Source organism: Mizuhopecten yessoensis, unplaced genomic scaffold (genome assembly GCF_002113885.1).
Source record: "Mizuhopecten yessoensis strain PY_sf001 unplaced genomic scaffold, ASM211388v2 scaffold7269, whole genome shotgun sequence".
Lineage (NCBI taxonomy): Eukaryota > Metazoa > Mollusca > Bivalvia > Pectinida > Pectinidae > Mizuhopecten > Mizuhopecten yessoensis.
In genome coordinates this window covers 714513-741131 of record NW_018406963.1, presented here as the reverse complement: position 1 = coordinate 741131, position 26619 = coordinate 714513, and the positions used below count along the sequence as shown (strand labels likewise).

The window sequence follows — 26619 nt, the reverse complement described above, 5'->3', positions numbered from 1 at the left end:
CAAGATTCTAATAGACTTTTCGCGGAAGAAAAGTCATCACCTAAATGAGCTCTATGGAAAGCTCGCATGTCTCCACTTTTGTTGATATACTCGAAGAGACGATCNCCAAGATATTGTTTTTATGATGGTTTCAACAGCTCGCTCCACACCCTTTCAATAATCATCTTGTAAATTCGCTTTACAAGGTGCTCAAAACAATCAGTAGGAACATGCAAGGTGCACATGTCGGTTTGATCAGTTTCAGAAACATCCAGCAGTTCCAGTATCACGCGGTTGCTACATTTTTCTAAAATTATTTCTGGATTTTCTTTTCCAAAGACAAGACTAACACTGTCCGCAATTGATTGATGACCAAATGTGAACACAGAGTTTTGCCTCGTAAGATACGTACGATCTAGAGCGTAAAGTCCGTTTTTGAGCAGAGTTAATGCGTTGTCAATCTGAATATCGCCACAAACTTCTGCATAGCTTTTCAAAGTCTCATAATCTTCCCTTGATATTTTGAGGCGATTGAGTTTTTTACTGTCTACAGTTTGATCGTTTAAGAAACAGTATACCAATGCAAGGTATTTGTGCGGTTCTGTCAGCCTCATTTTTTCTATTTCTTCTGTCAGTATTCTATCGGGCTTCATAAAAAACTGTTCACCTTTCTCAAAAAATTTATCATTGGTGACAAAAAGCTTACAAACTTGAGCAAAACCCAAAGAAATATTTGGTGGAAAACTATGAACTGAAACGGTAGACAAGCCGCCTTGGTCAACCTTTCTCTGGCGATAATAATTATGGTAAATGTCCGAACGTTCAGTCGAAGTCAATTTCTGGTCGTCAGTCAAATCTACGGTTTTCCTTTCGGAAAGAATGTGGTCATTTACCATTTCAACGAATACCCCTGATTCCCGTCTGGCATCTTTGAGTATGTGCGTACGAGACGTTAACACCAAACAAACATTTTTCTCCTGTAAACAATCTAACATTCTATCAAAGAATGGTTTCCAACCATTCAGAAGCCCTGTCTGATAATTTGTCTTCCCGAATATGTCATCTACAAACACAATGATATCATCTTTGTCATTCACGACATCATTCCAGTCTTGAGGAATAGTCATGAGGACGGGTGTTTTGGGTTTGATATCTTTGTCAAGGGTACCGTCTCTTAACTGTTTACATATTTCCCTACCCAGGGTTGTCTTCCCCTCTCCCGTAACGCCAGCTATGACCACCATGTTGTAGTCTTTCAGACGCTTGACTACTGCCGCTACAGCTCCCCTCCTAGTCACCAGTAATTTGCCTGTTTCCAGGATGTGCCGTTTTAACATCACTTCAGTATTTTCTGGAAAAAATGAAATGGAAGTTCACAAATAGTAGTTTTAATACGATTACATATGTATTCCTGTATTAATAATAGAATAACATAAGAGTTTAATGCAAACAGAGATAATCGTATTTTGCCTTGTGTGTAATGTTGATGTAAAGTTGTTCAACGCCGCTTCATAAAATGATGTTGAGGTATCGAAGTTGTTTTACTTTCGAAAGTTGATACGGTCAAAATTGGTGTAGCAAGTGATCAGAGATATTTGATCAATTAGAGGCAATATTTCCAATATTACAGCAGAGAATGTTTCATCATGAAGAAAATCTAGACGTATATTTATGTATTAGTTCATGGAAAAGAATGACTGTATGAGCATGCTTGACGATGACGCTTTGTTTTTACGAACAAGCTCATCGGAAAGTCGTTCAATAATATTCAATGGTCCTAAGGATTAGACAATTCTGGCGTAGGACAGCTTCCTTACGTTTTCTAGACAACAAATACTAACAATGCCTTCCCACATCTATCACAGAATACTCAGTTAGGCCGGGTTGTGTACGGAATCTCTCGATCAAGTAATGTTGGTCTCTGCTCTGATAAAATGATAGCCTAGATTAAGACGATATAGTAGAGGTGATACAGCGAGAATCACAGCAGGAAGTTTGATCATAAAGATATAAATAAGGAGCGACTAACGTCTTACTAACCTATTCCGAAGTATTTATCAAATCTGTCAATGGTTTGTGTCTAAAAGACCGCAAAGTATAAATAATTGTGACGCAGGGCATTTACTCGACACAACAACCATCAGATAAAGAATTGTGATTAAGGTTTATTTACTCGACACAACTACCATCAGATAATGACTTATGATGAAGGGTTATTTACTCGACACAACTATCATCAGATAAAGACTTGTGATGAAGGGTTATTTACTCGACACAACTTCCATCAGATAAAGACTTGTGATTAAGGTTAATTTACTCGACACAACTACCCTCAGATAACGACTTGTGATGAAGGGTTATTAATTCGACACAACTATCATCAGATAAAGACTTGTGATGAAGGGTTATTTACTCGACACAATTTCCATCAGATAAAGACTTGTGATTAAGGTTTATTTACTCGACACAACTACCCTCAGATAACGACTTGTGATGAAGGGTTATTAATTCGACACAACTATCATCAGATAAAGACTTGTGATGAAGGGTTATTTACTCGACACAACTTCCATCAGCTAAAGAATTGTGACGAACGTTTATTTTTTCGACACAACTACCATCAGATAAAACCTTTGATGAAGTTTATTTACTCAACACAACTTCCATCGGATAAATATTTAATTGTGCTGCAGGTTTATGCACTCGACACAACTTCCATCAGATAAAGACTTGTGATGAAGTTTATTTACTAGACATAACTACCATCAGATATAGACTGATGATGAACGTTTATTTACTCGACACAACTCCTTTCAGACAAAGACTTGTGATGAAAGGTTATTTACTCGACACAACTGACATCAGATAAAGACTTGTAATGAAGGTATATTTACTCGACATAATTGTCATCAGATAAAGACTTGTGATGAACGTTTATTTACTCGACACAACTTCCATCAGATAAAGACTTATGATGAAGAATTATTTACTCAACACAACTACCATCAGATAAACACTTGTGATGAACGTTTATTTTTTGACACAACTACCAGCAGATAAAGACTTTTGATGAAGTTTGTTTACTCATCACAACTATCACCTGATAATGACTCAATTGTACTGCAGGTTTATTTACTACTCGACACAACTTCCATCAGATAAAGATCTGTGATGAAGGGTTATTTACTCGACATTACTAACATCAGATAAAGACTAAATTGTGATGAAGGTTTATTTATTCGACCAAACTAGCATCAGAAAAAGACTTTTGATGGAGGTTATTTACTCGACACAACTTCCATCGGATAAAGACTTGTGATAAAGGGTTATTTACTCGACAGAACTACCATCAGATAACATCAGATAAAGACTTGTGATGAACGTTTATTTACTCGACACAACTTCCATCAGATAAAGACTTGTGATGAAGAATTATTTACTCGACACAACAACCATCAGATAAACACTTATGATGAACGTTTATTTTTCGACACAACTAACAGCAGATAAAGACTTTTACTGAAGTTTGTTTACTCATCACAACTATCACCTGATAATGACTCAATTGTACTGCAGGTTTATTTACTACACGACACAACTTCCATCAGATAAAGATCTGTGATGAAGGGTTATTTACTCGACATTACTAACATCAGATAAAGACTTAATTGTGATGAAGGTTTATTTATTCGACCCAACCACCATCAGATAAATACTTTTGATGGAGTTTATTTACTCGACACAACTTCCATCAGATAAAGATTTGTGATAAAGGGTTATTTACTCGACAGAACTACCATCAGATAAAGACCTGTGCTGAAGGTTTATTTATTCGACCCAGCTACCGTCAGATAAAGACTTTTGATGGAGTTTATTTACTCGACACAACTTCAATCAGATAAAGACTTGTGATGAACGTTTATTTACTCGACACAACTTCCATCAGATAAAGACTTGTGATGAAGAATTATTTACTCGACACAACTACCATCAGATATACACTTGTGATGAACGTTTATTTTTCGACACAACTACCAGCAGATAAAGACTTGTGATGAAATTTGTTTACTCATCACAACTATCACCGGATAATGACTCAATTGTACTGCAGGTTTATTTACTACTCGACACAACTGCCATCACATGACATCAGATAAAGACTTGTGTTGAAGGTTTATTTACTTGACACAACTCCTTTTAGATAAAGACTTGTGATGAACGTTTATTTACTCGACACAACTACCATCAGATAAAGACTTAATTGTGATAAAGGTTTATTTATTCGACCCAACTACCATCAGATAAAGACTTTTGATGGAGTTTATTTACTCGATACAACTTCCATCAGATAAAGACTTGTGATGAAGGTTTATTTACTCTACACAACTACCATCAGATAAAGACTTAATTGTGATGAAGGTTTATTTATTCGACTCAACTACCATCAGATAAAGACTTTTGATGGAGTTTATTTACTCGACACCACTTCCATCAGATAAAGACTTGTGATGAAGGCTTATTTACTCGACACAACTACCACAAGATAAAGACTTGTGATGTACGTTTATTTACTCGACATAATTTTCATTGGATAAATACCTGTGATGAAGGTTTATTTACTCGACACAACTTTCATCAGATAAAGACCTGTGATGAAGGTTTATTTACTCGATACACTACCATCAGATAAAGACTTGTGATGAAGGATTATTTACTCGACACAACTACCATCGAATAAATAATTGTAATGAAGGGTTATTTACTAAATACATCTATATTTATTTGATGTTACCTTCAAGCAGAATTCTTTTGGGACTTTTCATCCTCTGTTTTGGAATGTCCTCGTCTTTGTTATCACCTTCCTGGCCTGAAAGGAAATGAAAAATCGCTTCCAATCACCTATACAGTCTTATCCTACGTGGGTGTCCATTTGAAAATTTGCCAGTATTCTTTTTCTATAGTGATCCTTTCTGTATTTCGGTTACACATAAATGTAATCAACAACGACGAGTAATTAACAAAATTACAGCTACTTAGTAAAAGCTCAATGGCATTGAAAAAAGTATCGAAAACAAATGCAATCAAATATCAAACAATTCGCTACATTTTTCTTTTGCAGAAATGTTGAAAACTGTTTTATTTGAAGATTAGATATGTACAAACCAGTATGGATGATGGTCTGTTCTCCTGTGCATACATTTTCAGCGTTTTTCACCCTCATATTCTCAACGCAGATCTTTTCATTATATATTTTGTTGTCATGGTAATTGATCACCACTGAAAGATGCGTTCAATATATATATTAAAAGAAAAGTAGGAACCAAACTTAATTTGAATAGCTTATTACAGTGTATCTTACCTTAGACAATTAGCACAGCAATATATATTTTGTGATATATACTAGAATATGTATAGGTTAAATGGAACAATTCAGTTCTGATGTTAACTATCCAATTTTTAATGCATCTACTATTTTGCAAAAGTGTTTCGTTAATTTACCTTGAGGTACAATGGTTGTTTTGGCAATTGCTCCGGAAGAAGGTCCAGGTATTGCTACTGCGCCTGCGTACTCGTCTGTGTGAGTACTTTCTGTATCGGAAGGATTGCTGACAGGTAGAAAAAAAGTCCATAACCCGACTGATCCTATCCGCACTATTTAGGGTAACGTTACTGTCTACAAAATAATGCGTTCCCATTTCTGTTAATTATTGTTTCTAAGATTCACATTTTCATATTTTATCTTGGTACATTTGTAGAAACATCACAAAATATAAGTGTTACAATATTTGCAATATTAATATATTTCGTTCTCAGCAACCCTGAGGGATGTCATAGCTGAAGCGAAGGCTCAGGGTGCAATACCCTGTAGATGAGACAAAGAAGACTTGTTTGATCCTTTTATGTACATCAAAAGAACCTTTCAGTCGCGTAACAGTTTAATTGACTGTCTTTGAGGTCTGGTTTCACTCCTCTGTAATCTTGAAAGGACATAAGCTATGATGATGGATTTTTTTTCTGAGACCAGTCCAATAGCTTGCCCCGTGCCTTCAATTTTTGCCATGACATATTCCAGGGGTGCAAAAATGTGCATAACCCCTGGAGTATCGCGGATGCTAAGTCTCGTTACATTGACGTAGCACCAACAAATTGTCTATTTTACTAAGTAATCTTTATTTTCGCTGTTAGTAGATCAAATCTAAAAACAATCTAATTTACAAGTATCCAACGTAGTAATCTATGTTTTAAAATAGTTATTGATATGTATTTATAAACGATACACTGTTTAATGATCGTATTTACCTAGATGTATGCTGACGTCATCATTTTCTTCAGGCTCGTCTGGAACCGACTGTAATGAACAAGGGTTTTACATTGAATATTCATAAAACTATATTATCCCTCACGATTATAATATATTCGTCCGAATATAAATCAATTAAATTCAAGTGATCACACAAGAGATAAATGGGATGATAGTTCGTTGCTCATTCATTTACTATAACCCACAACCAGATACAAACCACACCTGATCACTATATCCTACCCCCACTGTCCAACATACGTCAAAAATAATTGCATTTAAATGCGTCGATAAAAAACAACCTGACTCTATGTATAAGAAAAATATCATTTATAGACACGGTGATGAGCAACGAACTCGAAAAGAGCACCTAGCGAGTGCTCCCTTCATATGCCATACACCACCTGACATCCACCCGACACGTCCTCAACCCAAAGTACTTACGGAAACACCCTTAGTACATGCTTACTAGATGGTTGCCTATATCTTAAGATACAATGTATGAATCATTTTTACTGTAACAAATAATTTTAAAAAAAACGCGCAAGTGCTATTTAGTTTTATCGCGATTGACGTCTCTTTTCGTATGTAATTTATGAATAAACTCTAGCCGAGATAACGTTTCATTTTACGCGTCAATGTTGTCAGCGTTTAAGTCAGTTCAGAGAGGTTTTTGCAACGGTCTTTGATTTAATTCTAACGGAACATATACCTAAATTTAAAAGAAATACAAATAAGAATAGATAACGTTAAGTAGGGTTAGTTCTTAGATACACGTACCCGTTGACCTCTCTTTCCTGGCCCTGGGTTTGGTTCAATCCCGTGTGCACGCAGGAGGAGATCAATGAATGTAACAGCCCCTTTGCTGTTCAATCCATCTTGTCGTATCAGGCCGCCCCGAACACTGGCGATAGCTTTACACAGGTAGTCAATGTTTGACACAATACCCTTCACTGGTCGAGGCACAAACTGACCGACTCGTGAACGGTACACTGCCAAATCCACGCTCATTTTTTCCTAAAGTAAAATATTGTATTGTAATTGTGTTTATTTGGTTAAAAACAAGTTATAACACTCAGTTGACATAGATATGAGGTCGATCATAATCAACGAATCGATATATACTGTAGCACACTTCATGCTGAATATGGAAGAATTTGGTTCAGTTTGGCATTATTTTGTTTAACGTCTTATTAAAAGGTAAGGTCCTTTAAACACATGCCTCCATGTGTGTGTGTGTGTGTGTGTGTGTGGATGTGCCCCGATGTGTGTATGTGTGCAAGTGTTTATGTGCGCTGGAGACGGTATGTTGATGTATTTGCCTCCTTGCCTCTGTGTGTGTGTGTGTGTGTGTGTGTGTGTGTGTGTGTGTGTGTGTGTATGTGCGTGTGTGTGTGTGTGTGTGTATGTGCGTGGATCTGTGGATGTTTGCATGTGTTTATTTGCGCTGGAGACGGTATATTGATGTATTTGCCTCCTTTTCATAGCACGGATCTGATTCCGACTCCATAGTTCTACCTAACTGAAATACCATGAAAAAGGCATCCTGCATAGTATTCCAGCAGGTCACATAATACTGACAAAGGATAAACCAGTTCTTGCCTTTATACTTAATCCTGAACGTTAAGCAGGGACTAACAACTACCAGTTCTAGGATTTAGGTGTGTCCCTGCCTGGGGACAGAACCGATAGCGCGGAATGTTTGACACTGATGCCGAAAGTGAGGCATTATCAAACAAGGCGCTAGGAAACAAAGAGTAATTAGGCAGTAGAGAGAAAATTCAAAGATCCCAATCTTGCGATGGGTGCTGCAGATTGACTTTGGTCATTTTTACCTAAATAGAGAGCACAAAAGTAATTCCCAAGTTCTGGTAAGTGGTTACTATACTATAGTTGCCTCTTACAACATCACCCTCGATACTCTAGGAGGGATTATCTCACTTTCGTTCTCTGCACCCCTGGACATAGCAAAATCGAAAACTCAATTTGCAAAACCTTGTGGATAAGATGAAAATATGAGTTGAACCCTTTGATGTACCTAAAAAGAATCTTTCGGTCGCGTAACTGTAAAATTGACTGACTTTGAAGCCGGGTGTCTCCATGCTGTTATCTGCAAAGGACATGTATTTGCTTTAGCGATAGGTCAGGTCTTTTTACCTTGAACAATCAAATAGCTAGCAACGTGCCTTCAATTTTGCTTTCACATGTTCCAGGGTTGCAGAGAGCAACAGTGAACGTAACGCTTGAGTATCGAGGATGTTACAACATGCAGTACGTGGGTAACAGAAAGTGTTTTCTCAATCCCCGTATGTATAACATATATATGTGTCGCAAACCATGATACATTTTACCGTTCATAAAACTGTTTGTTGATTATTTTTATTTATCATAAATATCTCTCATTTATCTGACATCATTTGTAGGGTAAGATTATTCCGATATAAATGCGCAAAAAGCCTCTAAAAAAACTTAAAATTAACTTGAAACATCTTTAGTTCATTTTAATGTGAGAGATTCTAAGAAAAAAAACAATTTCTTTTCTAAGTAATTTTGATTTTCATAAGAGTATAATACCACTGAAATAAACTATGTCATATTTAATACCTACTACTTTTAAATCATTCATGTGACCGCGATACTATGCAATCACTTTCATAAATTTAGAAAGCAATGTGCACATAATTGAACAAATAAAAGGGTGGTATTTACATGACGTCTTTGCAAAGATAAAAAAATGCAGACGTGAAGAGGTGAGTTTTTATGTCCCTCTTGAACTTGGCCAGGGTATTTGACTTCCTAATAGCAGATGGTAAGCAATTCCACAACGTAGCCGAAACCCTCCCAAAGCATATGTTTCCGCAGGTCACAGTGCGAGATTTTGGGACACACAACAAAGATTCTGACTCCGACCGCAGTGATCTTGACAGGATAACAAGCTCCTGTAGGTACTTAGGAGCTGTTCCATTCAGTGCCTTGTATGTGTATACCATAATTTTGTACTGTGACCTGTATCGTACAGGTAACCAGTGCGACGTATAAAGCGCAGGTGTGATGTGCTCTCTATTTCATGTACGAGTAACTAGCCGTGCTGCAGTGTTCTGGACCCTTTGCAGACGACTAGTTAGTTTGTCAGATATACCACAGAGCAGGGCGTTACCATAATCCAACCGAGAGGTAACAAGTGAATGCACCAAAATCTTGCATGCATCTGCAGTTAGAAACTGCCGAATACAGCCGATGTTCCTGATCTGGTAGTAACAGGATTTGGCAATAGCGTTCACTTGTTTCTCCATGTTCAGAGAACTGTCAAAGTATACCCCTAGGTTTTTAACAGTTGGAACAGTCTCAATAGTTCTGGCACCAACCTTGGGCTGGAGAGCCATTGTTTGGTGACACTTTGGGGAAAAGACGATTAGTTCCGTTTTTAACATTTGCATGTTAACTTTTCAGACTGATGTTATAAACGAAATCGCCGACAGGCAGCCATCTTGGTTTTTCACAGTGAAGGTTTGTTATCGCTTTTTCTCAGGAAGTGCCTGATGGATCTGTTTCAAATTTCATATGTTGGTGTCCTTTGATCCGTAGTTGTGCATGTTTACTTTTTAGACTAATCTGATAAACAAAATGGACGAGAGGTGGCCATCTTGGAATTTGACAGCGAATGTTTGGTATCGCAATTTCACAGGAAGTACTTGAAGGATCTTTCTCAAATTTCATATGTAGGTTTTGTTAGTCTGTTTCTTAACATGTTCAATTTTGCGATGGTTTGGATAAAAACCATGGTAGATAAGGGCTATCTTGGATATTTGAGAGTGAATGTTTAATTTTGTTTTTTTGTCAGGAAATACTGAAAAGATCTTTTTCAAATTTGTTCCGCAGCTTTTCATTAAATTTGAGATTGGAAAGAATGGAAACAAAATGGTTACCTCAAGGTGCATTTACTGTTTACATGACTTCATCGAAGAAATAAGAGAAAAGAAGAGAAAAGATCGAAATGACATAGAACTAATGAAGATGACACAATGGTAGGCGACAAGATCCCCCTGGACTCTCTTGTATTATTCGGTCCTTTTTTACGATTGATACAGAGGGTTATATTAATCATTAAAAAAGAAATTAATAAATATAGATAGATGGTAAAAATTTAGTGTATGTTTATGCTACGCCACTGTTATCTTATCAGTGAAACAACATATACTGGGTGCAAAGGAGGTTCAGTAAATGGCATGTACTAATGTATAATCAGATATAGATTTCTGTGCTATTTTAAGATTTAGATAGATAAACTGTTTTTCATCCTGGCTCATGTCAGCTGAAAATGTTTTAGTCGCCCATCTCAGTTTTCCTTTCATTAACAAATGGTAGAAACAGTTTGGTTATAGAGTACAACGAAAAATCCTTAAATGGCCTTTGGTCAAACTCTTTGATTAAAATAAAGTTCCTTTAGTCAGGAATGTGATATTTGAACACGTAAATTTGTGCTTGTGCACAGCCTTGGATATTTAAAATAACGAACAGAACATCTGTACTGGAGTATCAATGGATGGAGTAATATCGAGAAAATTGTAAGGAAATGCATTAAGGGTCCAGAAAGGTAAAATATATTCACATGTGATCTAAGACAAATGAAAACAAAACTAACAAGGCTTACATGGAACGCGTGTAGTGATCCCAGTACAAAAGTTCTCACTCATGTGATCTGGCTTATCTAGTATGATCAGCCTTGTTAGCTTAATGATCTGTTGTGATATTTTCAATTGAAATACATGTACATTATGTTGGAATTTTTAAACATATTCTCGAAAAACGTAACTTCATGGATACTTCAGGTATACATATATAATGTTATTGTTTGTTAACATGTGATTTATGAAGCTGTGCAAGTGAACACATATTCTGCACTCAAAGGTCACTTACAGAGAAGAAAAAAACAATACGTAAACAAATTGTTTTACCAATAGTGTTTCATAGTTTTCGTCCATCCATATTCTTAGGTAATAAGACGAGCCCTTTACAATTGTTTTACAATGACACGAGCCTTGCCTTATGAAATATCTAAATAAATCTCCCAACAAGCCTTTACATACAACATTTGCATAATCCGATTTAACTTACGGGTTAGCTTCGTCTTCCTAGAATCTTAGTAATCATCTACTAAAGCCTTTGTTAACGTCCATGATGTGTCGTAGCAATATGCTACTGGTTAGTATTGTATACAACATGTACATACGTTAAGGCGCTCCACACTACACGGACACACTGAACGATATAAGATTACATAAGCAGATATAAATACATTTCAAATGCATTTAAATCTATACACCATACATTGTGCAGGTTGCCGATTTTTGTGTATGTTGGGTGAGCTTGTACATAATGTATTTACATGACGTCTCCCATAAAGAGTCAAAATTACAGATGAAAACAAGTGGGTTTTAATATCTTTCTAAAATCTGGCAATAGTTAAGGACTTTCTTGTAGCAAGTTGACAATATGAAAGCGACGTCGATTCGGCCACGCTACAAGCGCATACTTACTTAATTGTTATAAATGTACGAAATGACGGATAAAACTATTATAGCGTTGTCGAATCGACGTCGAATTTATATCGCCAATTCGTTCATGCGCTAGACTGGTCATTTGTCTGATGATGGTGACAGAGTACATACCGTACCTGCCATTGAAACGTCACGTATACCCACTTACATACGAATCCTAGGAAAATGTTGAGAAATTATGTTGGAGACTTTTACAATCTGCCAAATTCTGCATTGTAAGAGTTTTGATGCATTGAATTATTTTCAGTATCAATTTAATCCATTACAAAATAATAATTTGTATTATGAACTGATTAAAGCTGTAATAAAAGCAGTTTATTACCTTCATAGCTCGGCCTATAACTCATCGAAGTGGAACGTTTTAAACCATATTTTATTTTTTTCTATGAAAATTTCAGCCAAAACGACGTAATTTTTGCACACAAACTAATGACGTAACAATCAATACCCGCCCACAAGACCATATAAATCTGCAATGCGAAAAGACAGAATAGTGATATAGTGATATTTAACATAACGAGATGGATAGACATATTTCTCTATAATCTGTAATATAAATGTAGGCCTTGTAGATAACAGGGACTCATTGTACTTTAATTTACATTAAGCTCAATAATTGTCGTGGGTTTCGATTCCCAACTATAAGCTCGTGACAACCTCGACCTTTACCAATATTTAAGAGCTTATATACGTTTTTTTCCCTAGAAATGATGGCTGCTATATCTGCTGAAGCAGACGCTGACCTTTCTGGATCATATGGTTTCTCATCTGTAGATGGTGTTGTGTATGATGCTTTTCCTTTTGGTTGGGTGTACCCTCAAGTCCCGAGTTGTCTATTCGTATCGAAATCTCTAATTTTGGCTTTGTGTATTGAAGTTGTAGCATATTTAACACACATTGTTTGGTCTTGATCTCTGACGATTACGATATGCTATAACTAATTATCCTTTATTTTCTATATAATTTTCTTGATATTTATTCATTTATTTTATTATTTACATATTTACTGTTGCGACAAATTTGCAATATTGAAGTGTATTGCAATGTTAGACTGAATTATATTCTCATGATCAAACAACGAAAAAATTGTAGTAAAACTCCTTATTGGAAATTTTATTTTTTTAACCCCAAAATATTATTACAAAATTGCATTTGCAAAAATTATAAAAATAACATGCCTTTTACATATAAAATATAATTTGATATATTAGGAAATGCCAAAAAATTATATATTGAGTTCTCTAAAATACATGTACATCAATAGGAAACGATGCTTAAGTGATGATCTTGCATTCGTGTCCATGTCATATTGAATTTATTGAACGAGTTTAATAATAACAATAATAGTCTTTATTTCAACTTGATGACATATTGAGGCAAAGATTCGTCTTACATAGCATATGGTCAAGCATGATAAATGTACACTTTCACAACAAAGTAACAACAATTATAAAACAACACAGAATCTGTGTAAGATAAGTAAACATGTACAGAATATCACAGTCATTGCTAATCATGTCCTATCTAGATAATAAATAGTAAATAATATAGCATCATCACAGACTTCGGGATTAAAACTAATAATTTAATAATGGACGCTTGCATGTCACACAAGCGTTCCTATCTGTTAAAAAACAAATTTGACATAATGAATTTAACAAATTCAATATGATATGGACACGAATGTAATATTCTATTTATCACAACACTCTCAGCTGTTTCTATGTAGTTAAAACCAAAGTACTCCGATCAAAGTATTGTCATTCCGCGTAGTGCAAAGTAGTTCCAGATTTGTTTCCTTTTTTTTCAATATTGATAAGTATCAAATGAAATGAAAAGAATAATAGCAAAAAAACCATTTCACATTCATTTAAAATAACAGTAAATGTGTTATGTGGTAAAGTAAATAAAAGTAGTACCTTTAAATTTAGTGGCATATATGTTCCCAAGGTTTTGACCAATCACATCACCTTTAAGTTTTCTTTTTTTTCTTCAAATATTTACATTTATCTTTAAGTTTTGTTACACATGTGTTATACCAAATTTATACATGACCGTATGTCACTGACCGATTTTACTATATATGACTGGCAGTTTTGTGATAAAACTCTTCATGTAATTCCATATTTAAAATCTGTTGCTTCACAATAAGTAAAACAACAAGTACAGTTATCAGTTGAAAATACAACTATCACTTTTTTTGTAAAACGTTTCAGTTTATACACAAAATAAAATAATAAAAAGGTCACTTCGCCAGATAAGTTAATGTTTTGCATTAAATACGTCAAATTGTAGAAAACAAACCAATACATTTATACACACTTGATCCACTGGCTTCAATGTGGAATTTGTTAGAAAATGTTTCCTTTAATACACTAATACACCTATTCCTGAACAGGGTATTTGTTGATATTCAAATCCTCTTATAAAAGCACGTAAAATGTATTCAAGAGAAATATGTGTTTATCAAACGTTATCACCAACACATTTTAACAGGGTATTTCGTGACCTTACGAAGCATTGTATGTTTAACAGAATTATAAATGAAAGGAATATGTATACAAATATAAATAATGATAAATCTAATAAAATTATTGTAAGCTAAAACAATACATCATAAACCTCCATTGTTCATGCTACAGTCTGCATGTAGACTAATGAAACATAATAACAAAAATAAACAAAAGCTCCAAACTAACAATCGAAGTTAAAAAACAAATACTTACTTCTAATTTATCATTGCTCCGGAGAAAAAAAACCGAAAACGTGCAACGTCCCTAGACCTTACTCACACAAAGAGGCATTGATATCATTGTCTTAAGAATGAATTATGATTAAGATTGTTCATAGGCCCATTATAAATAATAAAAATATGAATTCGAGGTTCTTATATACCGCTTTATCACAACCTAGTAAGAAGGTCTTCTCAAAGCAGTTCACAAATTATAATCCGTGGGTATAGGGCCTTTGCCCATATCTTTCTCAACTCCCTGGAGCATACAGTAGGTGCTGCCATTTCAGCGCTCACAGCGTTCATTCAACAATTCTAGCACTGCCCATCCACGTACTCATTTACAGTTGAGTAGACTGGAACAAGCGGAGTAAAGTATCTTGTTCAAGGATACAACACAGTTCCGTCACGTGACTCGAACCCGCAACCCTTCGGTCACAAGCCCGGAGTCCTACCACTAGACTACCGCGTCTCACATATCAATAAGCCAGCTTCTCAAGACTTGTTAGAGCCCGTGTTGTTTTATTTCTATAACTATTTTAACCAAAAGTGGTAGACCAAGTGCTCTTATTCCAGACACTAACGACGTCACCGAGAGGCAACACAGCCACTTATTACTGCGTATCATACATATCTAGTAAAACATAGGTTTTCGCTTTTAAAAGGGAATCAAGCCAAGTGTAAATTCAAATGCACAGCTAGAACCTACTTATACACACTTCAAAACAATTTAAATTTAGGACGTATTTGACTTTCGTAACATAATAATGAAAATTGGTTAAAAAGCACCTGTAAGCCATATACTATAAGCCATGTACTTATACCAGGAAGATATATCTTAATAGCGTTTACAATATTTCTAAGTACATATACTGTAAACGAACATTTTTAAACAGTAATACTATATAAGGTCTTTTCGTCCTTTTTTTTCAAAGCATGATGAATTACAATTACAATTATTGAATTCAAGTTATACAAAATGTATGTACAATTAATGCTTTTTTTAGACAGCTATAACACTAAAACATACTAGATTCCAAATTGTAAATGACCACGCATGTACCGAATACACTTGGAAGAGTGTATTTCTCACGCAATCTTTTCACGAGTGTACACAACAGTTAGATACCATACTCATAGACATTTAAAATGCCGGTTTATCTCATGTAAAATATTAAAACATTNTAGATACCATACTCATTGACATTTAAAATGCACGTTTATCTCATGTTAAATATTAAAACATATTTTGTTACCATAAACCTGCAGTGTTCCCTCCGTCCTGCTTTCATCCGTTCTTGGACCACACTCCAAACAATAATCAAACACAGTTGTCTTGTGTCTCGTGTATAGGATTGGCTACATCCCATCAACAAAGCATGCCTGCATCAATGTTATGTATACCAAAAACACGTAGCAGGTTCAAAAAAATAACACTGTAACTTCTATTTACACATCAGTATAAAACCAGTTACTTCATATTAACGTTCATTCCGACCGATCAGATGATTCCCAATATGACCTCGACATACAAACACACTCTAAAAAAATATCAATATTTACACTACGTATTTTATGGTATGCTAATAATGACATAACTTTATGCTGTACCTCATCCCAAAAATTCAGTGGATGCAATATTGGCACGAATGTTGTCAGGTACTCCTTACACTATGTTTATATTGTCAAATAAACATTATGATTTTGTATTGTCAGGTACTTCTTAACACTATGTTTACGTTGTCAAATAGACATTATTTTTATGTATTGTCAGAGATGAAAGTAATACACAAACATCAATTTACACTGCATCATAAATACTAATGCCTTACCGATTGTCATACATGTAACATCCCAATGCTGTACCTTTTGTCATACATGTACCTTCCCAATGCTGTACCCCTTGTCATACATGTACCTTCCCAATGCTGTACCCCTTGTCATACATGTACCATCTTAATGCTGTAGCTATTGTCATACATGTACCATCTTAATGCTGTAGCTATTGTCATACATGTACCATCTTAATGCTGTAGCTATTGTCATACATGTCCCATCCCAATGGTGTACCTATTGTCAAACATGTACCATCCCAACGCTGTACCTATTGTCAGACATGTACCATCCCAACGCTGTACCTATTGTCAAACATGTACCATCCCAATGGTGGACCTATTGTCATACATGTCCCATCCCAATGGTGTACATATTGTCATACATGTACCATTTTAATGCTGTACCTTTTGTCATACATGTACCATTTTAATGCTGTACCTTTTGTCATACATGTACCTTCCCAATGCTGTACCCCTTGTCATACATGTACCATCTTAATGCTGTAGCTATTGTCATACATGCAACATCCCAATGCTGTACCTATTGTCATACATGTCCCATCCCAATGATGTACTTATTGTTATACATGTACCATCCCAATGGTGTACCTATTGTCATACATGTACCATCCCAATGTTGTACCTATTGTCATACATGTACCATCCCAATGCCTTACCTATTTTAATACATGTACCATCCCAATGCCTTACCTATTGCCATACATGTACCATCCCAATGCTGAACCTATTGTCATACATGTCCCATCCCAATGATGTACTTATAGTTATACATGTACCATATTAATGCTGTACCTATTGTCATACATGTACCATCCCATTGGTGTACCTATTGTCATACATGTACCATCCCAATGGTGTACTTATTGTCATACATGTACCATCCCAATGCTGAACCTATTGTCATACATGTACCATCTTAATGCTGTACCTATTGTCATACATGTACCATCTTAATGCTGTACCTATTGTCATACATGTACCATATTAATGCCTTACCTATTGTCATACATGTTCCATCCCAATGGTGTACCTATTGTCATACATGTACCATCTTAATGCTGCACCTATTGTCATACATGTACCATTNTCCCCTAACTTTACAGCCTTGTGCAGCGCGTCATTCTTTTCATCAGTGTCCCATCGTCTTGCATTAAGTATGAACTGGACTGCTGGGAGTCGATCTGAGAGTATCCACTCTTTGCGGATTGCGTTTTGTAGGCTTTTTTCGGCGAACTCTGCTCCCTTTTCATGAAACATAGTCACGAGTTTATAATGACCAATCTCTAAAGATTTTGTCAGTGCACTGTTCATTTGTTCTTTGTTGAAATGACGTGATTCCATTATATAAGTAACAAGATCATATGGCTCGTATCCTATATTTTTATGCATCATTGCGTACTCCAGGCTGTTGTCACTGAACTTGGCCCCGTGGTTATGTAGGTACAATATCACCTCACTGTACCCCAGTCTTACAGTTTTGTCTAACGCCTTCGTCAGCAACTCATCGGACCAGTTTTGCGATTCATGTACCAGACGGACCATTTTCAGTCTCTCATAGCTTTGATAGTTCCGGGTGTTGTCCATGGCATTTGATAAGCCATCGTTGTCACAGGAAATCCCCAGCTCACCAATAAGATGTTCAACAATGTCTGTGCAACCTTCTTGAATTTCATAATTCAAAACTAAAGCAAGATCAGCATCCATGCCTCTGCTTTTTAACGTCTGAATAATCCATTTTTTCTTCTTTCCAACCGTTCGTAATTTTAGAAGAACATTTCTAGTGAGTGATTCTGACCTAGCCTCTGCAATTGGTAGAATTGCAAGAATTGCAAGTCCTTCTGTTTCACATGCAAAATCAATGGCTTCATCTAGCAGAAATGGTGACCAGGTACGAGCTTTAAAAATGTGTTTTATGAGTTTGATCTGAACATGTTGTTCAACCTTCCACCGAAGAACATTTTTTAAACTCGAATCATTGAACAATGCTCCTTCTTTGTTCAAGTACATACTAACGTCCGGCCTGCAAATGACTAAAGCCTCGTGTAATGCATTGCCCAACTGGTCAACTGACCATTCCCCATACTCTCGCACAAACCTAACAATGGGTAGTGCATAACGCAGGTTTCTTACAGCGGCTAACAAAGCATTGCTGTGAAACGTGCCTCCATTGAGCCTCAGCAATTGTGAGGTTGCCACTGACCCCGATACTAATGCAGCATCAAGTGCATCATCCAGTTGCTTTTGCGACCATTCGTGTTCCGAAAAAACATATTGAACTGCTTCATGAACTGTTTGTTCTATTTCTGTTGCCGGATCTTCTTCTAAAAGTTCCCTCAGCTTATCATCTGCTTTTGAAGAGGAAGCAGTCAATTTGTATTTATACTCCACTTCCGGACCATAATGCCTTTTAGATACATTTAACAACGCATCTTCTAGAAACTTTGCTCCACCTTTGATAAGGAATTTCATTGTAGCATGTGTACCGGAGCGCACGGCTGCGTCAAGCGCACGATCAAGCTGTGCACGTGTCCATGATGTGGTTTTCATGATAGTTTCAACAACACACTCCACACCCATACACGTTGTCCCTGCCTTGTTCACAAAATCTTCCAGGGTCGGTTGTCCACCTGCCTTGATCAGAACTTCTATTTCGTCAGTTTTGTTCAGATGAATGGCTACAGAAAGCACTGAGTTCAGATGTGAAGCACTGATGTTTGATGACAAAAGTAAGAAACGAAACATGTCCAAGTCACAATGATGTAACGCACACTGGACAACTGTTCCGTCGATTTGTCCAGCTATTCTTTTAATGGCGATAGCATCATTTAATTGCTTGTGTTTTTTGTCCAGGATTGCTTTTATAAGACAATTATGCTGATTTTTCAACCCCGGGGACTGAAAAATTGTTTGTAGCGTGTGGAAATCCATTGCTTCAACGGCTGTCGACATATCTTTGGCACTCATATGTGAGAGTTTTGTAGATGCTTGGTATGAATTCTGATTGCGATACAGATTCCTTATCTCCTGCACCTTGCACATGCTGGTTCCCCTCTCTAGGACACCACGTATATTATCTGGTGTGTCAAGTTTTGTGCACCTACTGATTTCTGATTTTGTCCAGATATTCCTTGATAATACGAACTCTGTCAAGTCCACGTCATTGGAACTAATTGCTTCATGAAGACATTTTTCCGTTAAGAACGCCCCGTACTCAAGCAGAAACGACATGGATGCCTTGTTTTTATGTTCTAGGGATCGTAGTAATGTTCCCTGTAATGTTCTCGAAAAGAACAAAATACCGCTTTCTTTGACAATGAACTCATCAACTTTGAAATTGAAAAGAGCTTTCAAGAAAAAAACATTGTTCGCACAAGATTCTAATAGACTTCTGGTGGAAAAGTACTCGTAACCTAAATGAGCTCGATGGAAAGCTCGTATGTCTCCAATTGTGGTGATATACTTTAAGAGACAATCTGCAAGCTCTTGATTTTTGAACCGGGGGAATGATTCTAGTGTTATTCCATCCCCTTCAATAATCATCTTGTAAATTCGCTTTACAAGGTGTTCAAAGCAATTCTTAGGAACATGTAAGGTGCAAATATCGGTTTGATCAGTTTCAGAAACATCCAGCAGTTCTAATATCACACGGTTGCTACATTTTTCTAAAATAATTTCTGGATTTTCTTTTCCAAACACAATACAAACACTGTCTGCAGTTGACTGATGCCCAAATGTAAACACCCTATTTTTTTCCGTAAGATATGTGCGATTCAAAGCGTCTAGTCCGTTTTTGAGCAGAGTCAATACGTTGTCAGTCTGAATAACGCCACAAACTTCTGCATAGATTTTCAAAGTCTTTTTATCTTCCTTTGAGATTTTAAGGGGATCGAGTTTTTTACTGTCTACAGTTTCATCGTTTAAGAAACAGTATACCAATGCAAGGTATTTGTGCGGTTCAGTCAGCCTCATTTTCTCTATTTCTTCTGTAAGTATTCTATCAGGCTTCAAAAAGAACTGTTCACCTTTCTCAAAAAATGAATCATTGGTGAAGAAATGCTTGCAAACCAGAGCAAAACCTAAAGAAATATTTGGTTGAAAACTATAAACTGGAACAGTAGACAAGTAGCCTTGGTCAACCTGTCGTTGGCGAGAATATTTCTTGTAAATGTCTGAACGTTCAGGTAAAGTCAATTTCTGGTCGTCAGTTAAATCTACTGTTTTCTTTTCGGATAGAATGTGGTCACTTACCATTTCTATTAATACCCCCGATTCCCGTATAGCATCTTTTAGTATGTGTGTACGAGATGTCACCACCAAACAAACATTTTTCTCCTCTAAACAATGCAATATTCTATCAAAAAATGGTTTCCAACCATTCAGAAGCCCAGTCTGATAGTTTGTCTTCCCAAATATGTCATCAACAAACACAACGATATCATCTTTGTCGTTCACGACGTCACTCCAGTCCTGGGGAGTTATCACGAGAACAGGTGTCTTTGGTTTGATATCTTTGTCAAGAGTACCGTCTCTCAACTGTTTACATATTTCCCTACCCAGAGTTGTCTTCCCTTCCCCCGTGACGCCAGCTATGACCACCATGTTGTATTCTTTCAGACGATTGGCCACTGCCGTTACAGCTTCCCTCCTAGTCACCAGAATATTGTCTGTTTCCTCGATGTGTCGTTTTAACATTGTTTCAGCATTGTCTGGGAAACAGATTAAATTAAAGTAAAAATCCTGTTGTGGCTTTAGACAAATTAAATGCACAAAAGATATTGAAAAGATGGATGCATTACGCAAGCATTTAAAAAAAGGTTTTATTCTGCGTGTTACAAGATATAGAAATCAATCATTTCAGAATATTTTTGAAGCTCTTTCTGTCTGGGTGACAAAGGATGTAAAATTAATTGATGTAACACAGCAAAATATATAAGCTTGTAACTTTGTCGCGAAAGGTGTTTAGGCAAGATGTCAACTTCACAAGACGAACAATCAGATCTTAATAACTATGCCCAAATAGAACCAGATCACGATATGCTTTCACGAATGCACAAAGGTGTAAATGTCATGTCGGACACTGATTATAAACGTGTTTTTCATGTAATGTTTCAAGAGTATTGGATGCAATTCTTAGACAGATCTTTTGGGGAGATGGATAACCTTGCCCTTACTTGGTGTATTTCTTTTTCTACTGTGTTGGTTGTTAACTACAATAGTTTCAAAACTAGAAGGTTTGGCTGAAAGCGTGTCTTCCATTAACCATCTCCTGGATGATGAAGAGCTTACCGCACACGATGTTGTGGGTAGTTCCACAAATATATCCTCCACACGAGCGCTCAGTAACATCCAGAACTGCTTAAAATTTCAAACTTCTGGCATAAGAAAGCAAGTCTATGCCAACATGGTTTGACAACGGTCTTCATCTTTTTAAACAAATAATATTAGCAACGCTGTGACACAGCTATGGGGAACAAGGTATATCAAGTGTTAGCCAATTGGTGCAAGGGAAGTACGTCTTATGTAGAAACCATAGACATTGACCGTACAGACTAAAAGTCTAGGTATTGTATAAAGCTATATTGATGATACACTAGAGATCAAAAAAGAGGATTGCAGCAGGATTTAACAATAACTATCTCCATCATTGAATTAAAACAGTCGAATTCACACTCCGATAAAGAAATGTAGGGCTACATTTTTTTGTATGATCAAAATTGTGCCGGAAACGAACCAATTTAAGAAATGGCATAGTAAGGCAAGGTATCCCAATAAGACTTTCTTAAACATCCCTACACACTTGAAAGATAAATCGCAGACGATAGATGTGTCCCATTATATAAGGCAGAGAGAGGCAAACGACTTTAGGGTTTGATTTGAAGACCGTCGGAAAAATGTTAAAAGTCAACGTTAACCTTAACGGAAAAATGAACGGTCAAAGGTTAACCTGTCAGAGTTCAAGATCTTACAAGACCGCAGATAAAAATATATTTGAACACAGATTCTGGAGTGCACAGGATGCTTACCCGAGAGATTACTATGTGCATATTGTTATATGTCTATTATCAATTGCAAAGTAATGGATTATTTAACATATGCGGAAATTAATGAAGTCATGTGATACTGGTTCTACCTCGGCATTATTCTCGACTGATATTTCATCTGGTGAAGTTGGCAGAATGGGAGTTGTACAGACAAATTGGCTTATGCATGTCATCTGTTCAAACTAACATCGGGATGTTACCTTCAAGAGTTATTCTTTTGGGACTTTTCATAATTGCTTCCTTCGCCTGTTTCATTTTCTTCGGTTCCGGAATGCTGTCATCCTCTTCCCCTGTTGCTGAAAAAAACCACTATTTACAGTCATCGTAATATTTTGAATGGTGTTCATAAATTTTCTTTTCAGTTTTGTTATAGCGGTCACTTTTGCGGTTTCCTATATATGGTTTACATCAACAAGAAAAACGGACTTCCTTCAAGTGCCTATACTCCAGACATTATGTTGTTATCAGGATACACATTTTTGAGTAANCCATCAGCCCCTGGTGGCCAGTCAGGGCTGATATGTGCATATCATCAAACTGCTATCGAATATGGATAATGCTATCCAAGTTTGCATTAATTCCAATGAAAATTAAACAAATACTGGTCCAAAATGTGATTTCCTTATATAAACTATAGTAAAGTTTACCCCCTCCCCAGTAAGGGAGAAACGTGAGACCCCAGGGTCATGAAATTCACAATTTTGGTAAAGCACCTTAAGATGCTTCCATCTATGAAGAGTATTTGATTCTACCATGTCTGGATCTTGAGAAGAAGATTTTTGAAATTTTAGTCAATTTGAGCCTTTTTGGCCCCGCCCCTCAGGCCCCTTTGGACATGTTTGGCTGATCTTTGGCCATGGCAGGTTTCTGCAGGGGTTTTGGAGAGGAGGTCGAAATAAATTGTTTACGGACGCACAACGCCGGCCAAAAGGCGAAAAGGAGCTCACTTGCAAGTTTTAATTATTCTTGAATATTAATTCCACACATAAATATTAACTATCAACATTGTAAAAGATAATCACTTCACCACGAAATAAAGTGTTCACGAATAAAATATCAAGGGACAATTAGGAAAAAAAACAGTAACAAGATTGAATCTATACAAACCAGTATGGATGATAGTCTGTCCTGTGCATACATTTTCAGCGTTTTTCACTTTCATATTTTCTACGCGAATCTCTTCATTATATTTTCTGTTGTCATGGTAATTGACCACCACTGAAAGATATGTCCAATATATATATATATTAAAAGAAAATAGGATACAATCTCAACTTGAAAAGCTCATTATCTTAAATATTCGACAATTAGCACAGCATGATATTTATTGTTATATATACATAAAGGTTATATGGAACAATTCAGTTCTGATATTAAATATCCAATGTTGAATCCACATTATCTACTGTTTTGCAAAAGTGTTTCATTACTTTACCTTGAGGTACAATGGTTGTTTTGGCAATTGCTCCGGAAGAAGGACCAGGTATTGCTACTGCGCCTTCGTACTCGTCTGTTTGACTACTTCCATTATTGGTGGGATTGTTGACAGGTAGAACAGATTCCATAAACTGGCTAATCCTGTCAGCCATGTTTGGGTCAGTGTTACTGTCTGTAATGGAATAACTGAACACATTCAAAAACTGTTTAAGATGTATTGCAAGGCCTACGATCAAATTACATTAATTTTCACTTGACATGTTCTATGTTTTGTTACTTGATGTACATAAGAGTCTTTTAAAAAGGGTAGAGATTCTTAAGAATATCTCAACATATTTTACTTTAAAACCATGATAAACACAGTACTGAAGTATAATGCAGTATACATTTTTACTTGTAACGCGTGGATTATTTACTTTGCTACAACACTGTTGGAGTCGGGTATAAATAACATAATACCTATAACGATGTTGATTTAGGGAATTTTCAAAAATAGAACTTAGCTCTTGGTAATCCTTTTTACATACTAGCTTTATTCGCTGTATAAATGCAGCCCAGAGAGCATTTAGTCTAGGAAAATAAAGACATTTAACCAAAAACTCCATTGAGAACTTTTAAGACAAACAATATATAGAATATATATCGCAACAAACGTACACATCGTGAGCGTGAATTATACTGAGTGTATATCTTTGGTAACGATTTTAAATTTAATTTCGTTGTTGCTAATCATACCAGCTGACTGGTATCTATATATTTATAAATTTTACAACATTCGTCCATGAAGGATGCTTTTAAAAATTGCAAAAATATAACTTACTTGTATAATGTATTATTTATTATATGTGTATTAATCATATTACTTAAACTCCGATAACATACCGTTTCACATCTCAATTTTGTCATCGTGTAGACTAGGTCCAGAGAGGCTGAGAATTAATCCTATAATACCGATTTTTTTTTCTCCAGAAGCATTCTCCTGTCTGTGTAATGAAGCCCCTGCATTACTGATACTTTAGAAACATCAAACTGAGCGTGTATTTGGCAGAAAAGAAAAAAAATCAAGAAGTTTTTCACAACATTTATCAGCTGGTCTAATGTCCTATTACTGTTTTAAAGTCCGAAGAGTGGAGTCGTACGTACGGAGTGTGATGTTGATATCGTCATTGTCTTCCATCTGTGCGTCTGCAAATGACTGTAAGGGAAAGCTTTTTATTAAAAAAAAATGAAAATGTAGAAACAAGTACATGTCAACAAAAATATATAAAGAAATTACGGGTAACAATATGACTGGTTTCAATGCTGTTTAAAATGACTGGTAAGTACATTTTATGTGTAATGAAATGATATTGCTTAAGCTCTGAGAACATATTGTTTCAAGCCTAATATTTTGCATTGTTTAGACCAGGTCAATAGAGAATGAGAATGACTGTTCATTATATTTGTACATCTGCAATCCAATAATACCCGGAGATAGCAGGCTTCACCAAAATTCATTCAGTTTTGTATGAACAAATACCACGTTTCGTAATTTAAGTCATGAAATTAAACGTACATGTTCATCTCCCTTTCCTGGTCCTGGACCTGGATTCGGCTCTATGCCCTGTGCACGCAGGAGGAGACCAATGAATGTAACAGCCCCCTTGCTGTTTAATCCATCTTGTCGTATCAGGCCACCCCGAACACTGGCGATAGCTTTACACAGGTAGTCAATGTTTGACACAATACCCTTCACTGGTCGAGGCACAAACTGACCGACCCGTGAACGATACACTGCCAAATCCACGCCCATTGCCACCTTAAGTGAAACATATCATACTATACTATAAACAAATGTCAAGGTTTCATGGTAATTAATCGAGAAAATGTGTATGAATGTGAGCAATATAAATGATGTTGAGCTGTAAAAATGTTCAGTTTGGCTTTCCTTAACTGAACACAATAGGTAACTGGGCATTAAAATAATTTGTTTACCGGTTATGTCCTATATGTGGAAAACAATCATAATGAAACTTTAACTAAGATATGTACATCATTTTACCTGACATCATGCAAATATTGGTTATGGCCCATGCAGAATTTCATATCTAAGGTGATTAATCAACATTTGCGATAGCAGAGAAAAAACGACTTAGGTGTAGACACATACTGCTTTTCAATTTATGTTTATAGTGAACCATAATATATGTTTAATATTTTTCTAGTTTACTTAAGAGGTTCATATCCGATAACAGTTATACTCACATGTGCTTGAACGATTTGCTTTCCCTCCTCCCCCATTCCTAAGTATTTGGCACGGAATGTCTTAGTAGCCTTGCTATTGAGTCACTAAATAAAGGTAAACACCAGTCATGACCCCCAAAGTACCCAAAACTCCTAGTAGTGTTGTTAACTAGTTATATCGATTAAGTTTTGGAGAGTAATTAACCGTATATGGTACATGTAGTAACACATATACCAGACAAATAATATAATCAGAAGTTGTCCCTGTAATATAACGTAGAGACAATTTCATTACAAAAATAATTTTCGCATAACCAAGCCCTAAATGGTATTGTCATGTTTTGTTTTGTAATTGGACACAATTTAGGACTGTTTACATATGCATTCAGTCTTGCAACGTTCTCAGACATACTGAAAATCTAAAAAACATAATGTTGTCATACTCACCTTACGGGCTAGCTTCTCGCCTTGAAATATGGCCAGCAGATTATAA

The 26619-nt window shown here is 36.1% G+C and overlaps 3 protein-coding genes across 4 annotated transcripts in view; all 3 read right to left on the bottom strand.

Annotated features, from left to right (window-relative positions):
• Window positions 1-391: 391 nt before the first annotated feature.
• Window positions 392-5227, bottom strand: LOC110453309 (the record flags this gene model as incomplete). Its single annotated transcript, XM_021502199.1, has 3 exons — window positions 5143-5227; window positions 4772-4846; window positions 392-1330 (listed from the first exon to the last, which is right to left on the bottom strand). Coding segments are annotated over exons 1-3 (1072 nt in total), but the record flags the coding sequence as incomplete, so codon positions are not given.
• A 247-nt stretch (window positions 5228-5474) lies between these two features.
• On the bottom strand, window positions 5475-11516 carry LOC110453307. Its single transcript, XM_021502198.1, has 4 exons — window positions 11396-11516; window positions 7061-7297; window positions 6280-6328; window positions 5475-5653 (listed from the first exon to the last, which is right to left on the bottom strand). The coding sequence occupies exons 2-4, from the start codon at window positions 7289-7291 to the stop codon at window positions 5475-5477; spliced, it is 459 nt and encodes a 152-aa protein (XP_021357873.1). The 5' UTR covers window positions 7292-7297; window positions 11396-11516.
• Window positions 11517-23327: 11811 nt separating this feature from the next.
• Window positions 23328-26619, bottom strand: part of LOC110453318 — a 26361-nt gene continuing 23069 nt past the window's right edge. The window contains exons 1-5 of one of the 2 annotated variants that reach the window (XM_021502219.1): window positions 26148-26566; window positions 25459-25701; window positions 25047-25098; window positions 23902-24075; window positions 23328-23684 (exon numbers count right to left, since the gene is read on the bottom strand). In XM_021502219.1, the coding sequence (XP_021357894.1) occupies window positions 23509-23684; window positions 23902-24075; window positions 25047-25098; window positions 25459-25701; window positions 26148-26183 (681 nt within the window). In that variant the 5' untranslated portion in view covers window positions 26184-26566 and the 3' untranslated portion in view covers window positions 23328-23508. The other variant, XM_021502218.1, reaches the window with a different exon arrangement.

Bases quoted from the DNA above. Each gene is read 5' to 3' on its own strand.
- LOC110453307 (XM_021502198.1), bottom strand. From the start codon at position 7,291: ATGAGCGTGGATTTGGCAGTGTACCGTTCACGAGTCGGTCAGTTTGTG. The intron at 6,329-7,060 runs GTACGTGTATCT...TGTTCATTACAG, and splicing joins CAGGAAAGAGAGGTCAACGG to TCGGTTCCAGACGAGCCTGA. The intron at 5,654-6,279 runs GTAAATACGATC...ATTATTTTGTAG, and splicing joins TGACGTCAGCATACATCTAG to ACAGTAACGTTACCCTAAAT.